The sequence below is a fragment of the Giraffa tippelskirchi genome, chromosome 2 (genome assembly GCF_054371585.1).
Source record: "Giraffa tippelskirchi isolate mGirTip1 chromosome 2, T2T-mGirTip1v1.2.pri, whole genome shotgun sequence".
Lineage (NCBI taxonomy): Eukaryota > Metazoa > Chordata > Mammalia > Artiodactyla > Giraffidae > Giraffa > Giraffa tippelskirchi.
The window spans coordinates 152,263,271-152,274,962 of NC_137276.1; the positions used below are offsets into that span (position 1 = coordinate 152,263,271).

Below are 11,692 nucleotides of genomic sequence, written 5' to 3' on the forward strand. Positions count from 1 at the left end.
AGAGTCGGACACAACTTAGTAACTAAAACTAGTACAATGAATAAAGAAGAATATTAAGTGCAATGACTTCATATCTACTGACTTAATGTTGCTATTAAAAACACTTCATAATAACCAGACTTCAAAAAATTATCAACTAGAATAAACAAAAGCCATGTTTATCTTTACCTCCTTTCTGAAGTCTCCTTCCTTCTGAGGTCTTATGCTATCCAACCAATCAGCTTTTATGCCATCAAAATAACTTTGGACCCTGGATTTCAGTGATTCATATTGCCAAATAGCAGCTGATCCAAATGCACAGCCTGTAAACTACATAAAACAAATATATTACAAAAAAATTTTTTAAGAAATAGACCTATACATAGTTTCAAGAATATTATTTCATTTTCATCACTTTTTATGAACATAAGAAAGATCGGGTACACTGAAACTTATTAGGTGAACATTTCACTGTTTCCCATTTTATTAACTTCACAGTACCCTGGGACCTGTTTACAATTAGAACTTTTCAATAAAATTCAAAATAGCAACTCAGTATCACCTGCAATGTTATATCAAATAAGAGGCCCATGAGTTCTTCTCCAGGGCTTACATGAGTGAACCATACGCTAACAGCGATTACTGAATTCATGTTCTCTTATAATCACGACTCCAGATCCTTTTGATGCCCCCCCATGTGTCATTAAGGGAGCCCAAACACAATAAACAGTACTTTAACACCACACCTGAGGCAACGCAGGAAACTCATATTAATGTGAGCTCTTACCCCAACAGTAAAAAACAAAGGCTTTACAAGAGTCCTTATAGGATAGGGAGAAGGGTAAAAGGCTGTTTCTTCTACAGGAGGAATCAAAGCACTTCTCTTGTATGCTTCACCACTTGTGTCCGATCTTCGTGGTTCAACCTTTCTGGGTGCTTTTCTGAATCCACATTTTTGCTGAATAAAAAAGTTAAACCTATAGAAGAAAATGGCAGATTAGAAACTGAACTGCATCTTGCAAACAGCAACCTCTGTGAGCCTCCCCTCTTAACCTGCAACATCACCAACTCAGTTTATTCTCACTCTGCAGCCCCAAAGCCACCAAGACTCCTACTCCCAGATAGGATTCAGTCAAAACAATGAACTATGCTCTTCTGGAAAAGGAGAGACAAACTACAGCAGCTTTACAGGGCTGTTTGGGCTATTACTGTGTATCAATAAATAAAACAATTTGTACTCATCCTCCACACAGTTTACAATCCTATAAAAAGCTTTTTTCTTTTGTCAAATGGTAATTTCTCCCAGGTAGACCAGGCAGAGGCCTCTTCCTGACTGTTCTCATTATACTCTAAACATAATACCTTTCTACACTAATAAAAATGCTTAAAAGCAATCAGACAGGTCTTCTCATCTTTGTAACCCACACCCTAAAACACTCTGGTTGAGTAAAAAGAAAAATTTCATTTCTGTGGCCTCGATGACATCTAAACAAGTAAATGATTCAAATATATGTCTTGAGTCCCAGCCTCAATTTTTTTATCCTGTATTTCCAACTATATATTGAATATTTCTACTTGGCTGGAGAAGGAAATGGCAACCCTCTCCAGTATTCTTGCCGGGAGAATCCCAGGGACAGAGGAGCCTGGTAGGCTACAGTCCATGGGGTCGAAAAGAGTTGGATATGACTAAGCATGCAGGCATGCTCCCCATTACTTCAAAAACCAATATATTCAAAAGTGAATTCAGCCCCCTCTACGAACAGCTCCATTTTTCGACTTCCTTACTCCTTCAGTGGTCCCACAGTTCTCTGAACCACTAATATTAAACATCTAGAAGTTATTATTCTCTCTCCTTAATTCTTACCATCTCCTTAATTCTTACCATCTCCTTAATTCTTACCATCTCCTTAATTCCTACCATCTAATTAAAAATCAACTCTGGCAAATAACATTCTTTCTATTCTTAATTTAGTCCTTTATCTCATGGCTAGTTTATGTCAACAGCTTATTTAAGTTCAAACATTTGTTTTAACATGTTGCATTTTCTTCTTATTTCCTCATATTATTCTTCCACAAACATTCAACGCCTTCTCAAATGCTCTCTCAGAGGACCAACATTCTCTCCTTAATTCCAACACAATTCCTTAGCTCATCGCTTCTGGCCTGGAATACTTTACCATTTCCTAACAGATTTCATTGCTTTTAATACCACCCTACTCCAATTCATCCTCCACATTTTATTAAATGCAAATATATTTATCATTCCCCTGCTTCGAACCACATAGTAAATTTCCATCATCCTATCAAACTTATCAATGCTACTCCTTTGTTGCAGGATGTACTTCTCTAACTTTTTCTGTGCCCTTCAGAATTCAGTACATGTATGTCCTCCTCCAAGAAGCATTCCTAAACTTCCCCAGGCTGAGTGTATTCTTTGTACTCCTAGAGTCCTAAAATATCCTGTATATACTCTTACCCTTCTCTCATTCACTGGCTGTACTGTAGCTAGATTATCACTTCTGTATTCATTATATCTCTACCACCAAGGCCAATCCCTAATAAAAAAAGGGTCAACAATTACTTCAGAAAAAAGAAGGGATCAAGAACAATTCTTGGTTTTATTTTGAATAACTGAAAGGAAGGTGGTACTATTCACTAAGACAAGGAAAATCAGAAGCACCAAAACAGGAAACTAGGAGAGATGAATAATTCTATCTTCAGTTCAGTTCAGTCGCTCAGTCGGGTCCGACTCTTTGCGACCCCATGAATTGCAGCATGCCAGGCCTCTCTGTCCATCACCAACTCCCGGAGTCTACCCAAACCCATGTCCATCGAGTCAGTGATGCCATCAACCATCTCATCCTCTGTCGACCCCTTCTCCTCCTGCCCCCAATCCTACCCAGCATTAGGGTCTTTTCCAATGAGTCAACTCTTCGCATCAGGTGGCCAAAGTATTGGAGTTTCAGCTTCAACATCAGACCTTCCAATGAACACCCAGGACTGATCTCTTTTAGGATGGATTGATTGGATCTCCTTGCAGTCCAAGGGACTCTCAAGAGTCTTCTCCAACACCACAGTTCAAAAGCATCAATTCTACGGCGCTCAGCTTTCTTCACCATCCAACTCTCACATCCATACATGACCACTGGAAAAACCATAGCCTTGACTAGACGGACTTTTGTGGGCAAAGTAATGTCTCTGCTTTTAAATATGCTATCTAGGTTGGTCATAACCTTCCTTCCAAGGAGTAAGCGTCTTTTAATTTCATGGCTGCAATCACCATCTGCAGTGATTCTGGAGCCCAAAAAAATAAAGTCTGACACTGTTTCCACTGTTTCCCCATCTATTTCCCATGAAGTGATGGGACCAGATACCATGATCTTAGTTTTCCGAATGTTGAGCTTTAAGCCAACATTTTCACTCTCCTCTTTCACCTTCATCAAGAGGCTCTTTAGTTCTTCTTCACTTTCTGCCATAAGGGTGGTGTCATCCGCATATCTGAGGTTATTGATATTTCTCCCGGCAATCTTGATTCCATCTTAGGCACTGTTTAAAATGCTTGCTGTCATTGAGGCACAATTCTATCAGCTAAAAAACTAGAACTTAAATTGCTATCAACTGTGGAAAGGAGAAATTTGGGTACATTCATACTATGGAATACAGTTGTCCCTTGGTATCTATGGGAGATTGGTTTCTAGGACCCCTTGCAGATACCATATTCTGGATGTTCAAATCCCTTACAGAAAATATAGCTGACATTCCCCATCAACATGGTTGAATCCATAGATGAGAAACCTGGAGACACACAGGGCCAACTGAACTACTCAGTGAAAAACTACTGATCACACATCACAGATGAATCTCAAAACACTACTGAGCAAAAGAAGTCAAACACAAAAAAGCATATAATGTGACTGTATGATTGCATGTATATATATATATATATATATATATATATATATATATATATATATATATGAAGCTAAAAAATAGGCAAAAAATATCTGTGGTTAAAAAATAATAATCTGTGGTGATCAAAATCAATAGTGGTTGCCTAAAGTCATGTATGGATGTGAGAGTTGAACTGTTGAAGAAAGCTGAGCACTGAAGAATTGATGCTTTTGAACTGTGGTGTTGGAGAAGACTCTTGAGAGTCCCTTGGACTGCAAGGAGATCCAACCAGTCCATCCTAAAGGAGATCAGTCCTGGGTGTGCATTGGCAGGAACCAATGAAGCTGAAACGCCAATACTTTGGCCACCTCATGCGAAGAGCTGACTCATTGGAAAAGACCCTGATGCTGGGAAGGACTGAGGGCAGGAGGAGAAGGGAACAACAGAGGATGAGATGGCTGGATGGCATCACCGACTCGATGGAGATGAGTTTGGGTGGACTCCGGGAGTTGGTGATGGACAGGGAGGCCTGGCGTGCTGCGATTCATGGGGTCGCAAAGAGTCGGACATGACTGAGCGACTGAACTGAACTGAAAGTGGGACTTGACTGGGAAGAGGCAAGAGGGAACTCGCTGGAATGATGGATGTTATTTTTAAGTGACGGTTGCATAGGTGTATACATTTGTCAGAACTAACAGGCGTAAGTAAGTTATATTGCGACAAAGTATTTTAAGCACCCAGGTGATATCTAGCAGGCATCTGGAAACATGAAACTCAGAAGAATGGAATAGCTACTGTTAACATTACTCATCTAACATGCTCGTCAATGCTGAGTCCACACCACAGTTCAAATTCTCAGACACCACATGGTGAGGATGGGTAATGATATAGTAATTCAGCTTAAAACTTTTAGTAAGTCAGAATTTGTACTTACAAATGAGTGCTACTCTTTTCAACAAAATCTATTTTGGAAAGCAACGCACTTATTCAAACAATGCCAATCGTTACTCAAAATGGCTCTGAACGCCTTCAGAATCTGTTACCAGGCTTATGAATTTGTTGTCTGTTCAGTTGCTAAGTAGTAGCCAACTCTTTGCGACCCCGTGAACTGCAGCACGCCAGGCTTCCCGTCCTTCACCATCTCCCGGAGTTTGCTCCAGCTCATGTCCAATGAGTAAGTGATGCCATCCAACCATCTCATCCTGTTGGCCCCTTCCCCTCCTGCCCTCAATCTTTCCCAGCATCGAGGTCTCTTCCAGTCGAGTTGGCTCTTCGCGTTAGGTGGCCAAAGTATTGGAGCTTCAGCATCAGTCCTTACAGTGAATATTAAGGGTTGATTTCCTTTAGGATTAACTGGTTTGATCTCCTTGCTGTCCAAGGGACTCTTGAATCTTCTCCAGCACCACAATTTGAAAGCATAAATTCTTCGGTGTTCAGTCTTCTTTACGGTCCAACTCTCAGATCCGTACTTAGACTACTGGGAAAACCACAGCTTTATCCTTTAGCAAATAACTATTGAATGGCAAATTGCAAATCTACTTTTCTATTTCTTGTTCTATTGCCTGCTTTTTCTGCAGAGGCTAAGAAAGATAAATATCTTCACTTTATGAGGCTCTCCTATGGCTAGGGGTGGCCATATTACGGAGTTCTAACAAAATGAGACTTAATTGAAACCTCTTGAAAAGGTTTTGCTTACCCAGTAAAAATGGAGGTATCACTAATGTCACATCCCTCCCATTTCCTTTTGCCTTGAAAAAAGATGTAAGTCTCTAGAGACAGGGCAGTCATCTTGAATGTCAAGAGAAAGGCCAAGGGCTTCAGGTACTAACCTTGACATTCTTTGAGCTACTGATCAAAGACAACAGTTATCTGCCTCCAATCATTTTAAGCTAAGTACTTCTCTCATTTATTTAAGCAACAATTAACTTACAACCAAAGGCATTCTTAACTGATAATACCTTTAAAAGTGTGTTAATCCTTTGCAATTGGATTTGATTTTTCTTAAAACTCCAAAGTAATTTAGACTAATGTGCTTAGTTGCTCAGTTGTGTCCAACTCTTTATGACCCCGTGGACTGCAGCCCACCAGGCTCCTCTGTCCATGGGATTCTCTGGGCAAGAACACTGGAGTGAGTAGCCACTCCTTTCTCCAGGGGATCTTCCTGATCCAATGATTGAACCCAGGCCTCCTGCACTGTGGGCGGATTCTTTACTGTCTGAGCTACCAGGGTTCAATCCCTAATTTAGAGCTAGGTCTAGCAAACAAAGTAACACCACTCCATGTCAAAAAATAAAAGGTGTGACATAAAGTTATAGGAATACATTTCCTTTAAATGTTTCCTTGTAAATGGTTACAAATTGTAACCCAGTGTAGTTGGCGGCTGTTTTTTTTTTTTTTCCGTGCCATGAGGCTTCCAGGACTTCAGCTCTCTGATCAGGGGCTGAACCCAGGCCACGGCAATGAGCTCCTGGAATCCTAACCACTAGGCCACATTTTTCTCTTTTGAGACCATGAAATATGAAGGATGAGATTTTTTTTATATCTCCAGTAGCTTAATCGGAGAAGGCAATGGCAACCCACTCCAGTACCCTTGCCTGGAAAATCTCATGGATGGAGGAGCCTGGAAGGCTGCAGTCCATGGGGTCTTGAAGAGTCGGACACGGCTTAGCGACTTCACTTTCACGCATTGGAGAAGGAAATGGCAACCCACTCCAGTGTTCTTGCCTGGAGAATCCCAGGGACGGCGGAGCCTGGTGGGCTGCCATCTATGGGGTCGCACAGAGTCGGACAAGACTGAAGCAACTTAGCTTAATACTACAGGACATGTACTCAATCACTTCTAATGAAAGACTACTTCAACAGTTCTTCAACTCATTTACAATTCTGAAGCACAATGCCTGAGAAGGAACACAAACATGCCAGGTTGGGAATCTGGCTTTGACACAAGGCCAGACCTTTTGCCTAGAATAATATTTATCTTGAGAACCTCAACAAAAGTTAAGTGTGGGGCTGAGGACACAACATGTTACACAAACCGGCCCCAGGTACAGTTCAGATGCAGAATATATATGTTACAGGTGGACATACAGAACTTGGATAGAATTAAGTACTGTGACTTGGCTCACTGTACACCTATTCCTTTTACCGAAGGTACATTCACATGCTAGAGGGACTGGGAAGCTAAAAACTATTTTCCAGATATCCTTTTGGTTAGAGTTTGTGATGTGACCAATGCCTTCTCATCAGATTCACCAGCCATAACTGAGTCAGAACTGGGTGTAGTGAGAAGGCAGGACACAGGGCATCACTCCTGTGGAGTGGTGGAGGCAACACAGTTCTTACTCTGGTCAGCAGATCCAGATCTAGTAGCAGCTTCCCCAGTTGCCTCATTTATTATTGCATAACAGACCGCCCCAAGACTTAGTTGTCCTAAAAGCGTAATTATATCTCGTGATTCTGCGAGGTAGCTGCCCTCAGCTGGGCAGTTCTTCTGCTGGTCTCACCGGGGATCACTCATGCAGCTAGTCATCTGGCTGCTCAACTGGAGCTGGAGAGGCTATGATGGCCTCCCTGCCATATCTGGAGCCTCAGTATTGGCTGTTATTAGCTGGTACTCTCTCTATATATGGCCTCAGTAATCTCTAGTCTAGTCTAACAAGAGCTTTAACCATAGCAGTGAGAGTGTTCCAAGACAGAAAAGGATAAAGCTGCAAGGCCTATTGAGGTCCAGACTCTGAACCTTGCACATTACTTCTTCCACATGCCACTGGTCAAAGCAAGTCACAAGGCCAACCCTGCTTCAGGAAAAAGGGGAATAGATTCCAGCTCCAGATGAGAAAAGCTGCAAATGACTGTGGCCATGTTTTAAAATCTACCATATTAACTGCGGCAGAGGCAGTTATGACTCTGAAAGCGTAGTCTGGAACAGTAATTCTCACAGCTGGCTCCTGAAGAGGAGCAGACTACTCCACCCCCAAATATGTCACTTTGGCATGGGGATTATTTTGAGCTGAAGGCAACTGAGAAGCAGCAGATATAAGAAAAACTCTCTGCCCTGCCCCTATAGACCTAGAAGCAGGATACACACTTGTAAAGGTGTACCCACTCTCCCCATCTCTACCAGGAAGGACAGAAGTTAATCACAACTCAAGACCCTTATGAACCCAGAGGAATCTATGTAACAATCTTTACTAACTTGCCCCCATTAACTTCCCACTATTTGCTGCCCTAGAAACTCAAAGTCCTTTCCCTTTGCATCCTCATTTCTCTAAAACTGTGTTGTTCTTTTGTTAAAACGCTATATAAGACCAAGTTCTAACCATCCCTTTCGGTTACTCATCACTGAGTACTCCCGGGTATACGTGCAAAGCATGTTTTCCCCTTGTTAACCTGTTTTTTGTTAGTCTGACAGGGCCCCAGCCAATGAACCTAAGATTGGTAGAAGGAAAACAGCTTTTCCTTTCCTATATTATACCTTAGTATTGCCTGTTATGCTCTTAAAAATAGGACACCATGGCTCCACATCAGACCAATTATATTAGAATCTCCAGGGATGGGACCAGTGCATCAGTATTTTTTTTTAAGGGCCCGCTAGGTCATTCTCAAGTGTGGGAGGGTTGAAAAGTTGCAAGTTACCACAGGTGTGGGGAAAACTTTAGTGTCTACACAAATCACCTGGGGATCTTGTTAAAAAAAGATTCTAATTCAGTAGGTCTGGGGTGAGTCTGAGATGCTGCATTTCTAAACAAACTCCTAAATTACAGACTGACAAACTATGGCCTGCATAGAGAATTTGGTCTTCCAACTTAAAATAGCTTTTGCATTTTTAACAGTTGTTTAAAAGAAAAATAATATCTGACAAAGACCTATATGGCCCTATTTTCTATCTAGACTTTTACAAAATAAGTCTGGCAAACCCCTGTCCTAAACTGCTGGTTCATGAACCATTTTGAATAGCAGGAGCTGGAACCTAATCTCCAACTCCTCCAACAATATTTCCACTTAAATTACAATAGTTATCTACAGGTTAATCCTATCTGACTAGAATTTAAAATATAGGATTTGTAACCAAACGAAGAATTTCAATACAAAAGTTTAACTAAGACTGACAGCATTTTTGGCTCATTCCCAGCATAGCATCCACACTCTTTCCCTCTCAAAAGAGTACCCTGGAATTTCCAGCCATATGGTTAGGGGAGGTACACCAAGCTCCTGACTGGAGTAAGCATGTCACAGTTATTTTCTTAAAACTCATCTTGAGTTAATACATGGAAGATTAAAGGGGAAATAAACATACCAGATTTACTAATTTGTCAAGTATTTAACCTAAATATATCTTAAGACTGTCATCTCGGTCTAAATTTAAGATTTACGCTCCATATAAATGATACATACAACTGACAAATTATGCAGGCTTCTTTCAAGCCTAAACCATTTTTAAGAAGTGCTGCCAATAGTTTGACGATGGTAAAAACTCTAAGTGAGATGTTCTTCATTTTCTGTAAAGAGCCAGACAATAAATATTTTAGTCTTTATGAAGAACAACTAAATCTCTGTGGCATACTATTTAGTCTTTTAAAGCACAGAAACCATTCTTAGCTGGAAGACTGCCTTGGGCCTGCTATTATAGTTTGTAGAATTTTTGAGGAATATCACCACCTGTAGTTCTTGTTTAAAAAAAAAAGCAAATTCTCAGCCACACTTCACTCCTGTTACAACAAAAAAATCACAAAGACTAAGCCCAGACCTCTGTTTTTTAACCATATCCCTGACTTCATTCCTCCACATACTAATTTTAGAACCTCGAGAAGTGAAAGCAGACCTAACAAAGTTATATACAAAGAAACTTGCTTCTTTCTAGAAGTTACAGTTCAGGCTTACCTACAATCTCTTTTTCAATGTCACCACAAAAAATGTCAATTTCAAACTCTGCATATGAATGACAAACTAAAAACTTGTGATGGTCATCTTCACCACCACATGTATTTGTTTCAAATGGTCTCTAATTTTTATTGGAGCCTCCTCTTTAACCAAGTTGTTCTTCTTTTCCTTTCCCTTCCTAACACAGATCTTGAATACTGAACACCTGTTGCTTCCTAATAGCTATATTAACTCTTCTTCCCTTTCAAACTATGCACTTTCAACTGGGGTTTGGAAGAAAGAATGGAATCAGGACCACTGATATAAATTACCACCTCCACCTGACATCCTCATTCTTCCATCTCCTCAGGAGTTTTAGATTAGTGCCTGAGGCTCCACGTTCCCTTGTATCATGAAGTTAAAGTACAATGTAAGCCAGTTTATCACAAATCTCTGATCCTACATTCAGTGCTTGTTTAGAACTACAGGTTCTTTCACTCTTCGCCTACAATCCACCTCCTTTCCTCCAACCCACCTCCATCCTGCCCACTGGGCAAGTCGACAGGACTGAGGTAAGGCCTGGGAAATATAGTGTACAGACACTCCAGATGATTTGAAAATTAAGGATGGCTCCACCATATTGGAGCCTCAATTATTCACCACTGGCTAGAGCTGGTGTTGAACTAAACACAAGGCTTCTTGCTATCATCAATCAGGTAGACTTCAGGCACTCATCTAACCAAGTCAGAAAACAGGGAACTGAAACTCTTGTTAAACAACAGAAAGAAAATTCAGAGCCAAATACACACTAGAACCTTAAGTTAAGGGATTTCTCTCAATTTAGAGCAGAACTAGTGAAAGTGAAGTGAGGTCGCTCAGTCCTGTTCGACTCTTTGCCACCCCATGGACTGGAGCCTGCCAGGCTCCTCTCTCCAAGGGATTCTCCAGGCAAGAACACTGGAGTGGGTTGCCATTTCCTTCTCCAGGGGATCTTCTCAACCCAGGGATCGAACCCGGGTCTCCTGCATTGCAGGCAGACGCTTTACCCTCTGAGCTACCAGGGAAGCCTGGTAGATTCTGATTCTACCAGAATAGAGTTGACAGAGTTGACACAGTTGAACTACTCTAATGCAAAAGCAGCAAATACTGATAGACCATACTCTTCACACAGCTTCTACTCAGGAAAAATCGAGCTCTCTTTCCAAGTCATCTGAAAACCAAATATTCCTCTGTCTCAACTCTTAACAGAAAAGCCTCTCCTACAACTTTGCAAGAGGCAAAGTGATGCCCTCCTCTGACTCCGCCTTCTCTTATAAATTCCTCTAAAGAAGTAATCTGTAGAAAAACAAAGCTTTTATAAAGACTGATAAAGAGAATAAAATGTCGGCCTTGCTACTCTACCAGCTGTGTCAATTCTTTATTTGCTCGCGGGATTATGAGGTATGGTGCCCAATCTGCCCTTTACAGATTACTTCCCCTTCCCGACACGCCCCTCCCGAGAAAGAGGCCACCGCGGGCTTACGGAGAGCTGGGCCCGGGCTGGTCACTGAGCACCCGGGGCGAGGTGGCGCGACGAGAAGCAAAGACTGGACGGAGCGGGGAAGGGGAAGTGAGGAGGGACGCGTGAGAAGAGGGGGTGAGGCAGGGGAGGCACAAGAGGCCCGCACGGCCTCCGCACCTGAGGATGCGCGGCCGGAATCGCAGGTCTGAGACGCGAGAAGCCCGGGGGTCGGTCATTACCTGCGCCGGAGCAGCCGCGACGGGGCCAGAGCCGCAGTGAGCTCTTCGTAGCTGCGGCCGCCCACTGGCGGAGTCCACGCTTGTCCACAGCCCCAGCCTCTCTGCGCCCAGCCTCGCCACGCCATCTTCCCAACCTCTGCCCCACCATGGCCCGACCTTACCAACCCCAGCCGGAAACCACTTCCGGGGCGAGGGAGAACCATAGAGTGCCGAGGAGCAGCCT

General features: G+C 42.2%; 1 protein-coding gene and 1 long non-coding RNA gene across 6 annotated transcripts in view; one reads left to right on the forward strand and one right to left on the reverse strand.

Moving 5' to 3' along the window:
- PARL (presenilin associated rhomboid like) overlaps nt 1-11,637 on the reverse strand; it is a 57,574-nt gene extending 45,937 nt beyond the window's left edge. For all 5 annotated transcript variants that reach the window (XM_081571212.1, XM_081571215.1, XM_081571214.1 and 2 more), the window contains exons 1-3: nt 11,470-11,637; nt 767-956; nt 169-309 (exon numbers count right to left, since the gene is read on the reverse strand). In XM_081571212.1, coding sequence (XP_081427338.1) covers nt 169-309; nt 767-956; nt 11,470-11,594 — 456 coding nt within the window. In that variant the 5' untranslated portion in view covers nt 11,595-11,637. The remainder of the gene's footprint in view (nt 1-168; nt 310-766; nt 957-11,469) is intronic.
- Nucleotides 6,254-11,628, forward strand: LOC145538708 (uncharacterized). The gene is made up of 2 exons (XR_014077198.1): nt 6,254-6,522; nt 6,652-11,628. It is a non-coding gene; the product is annotated as an uncharacterized LOC145538708 (long non-coding RNA).
- Nucleotides 11,638-11,692: the final 55 nt, after the last annotated feature.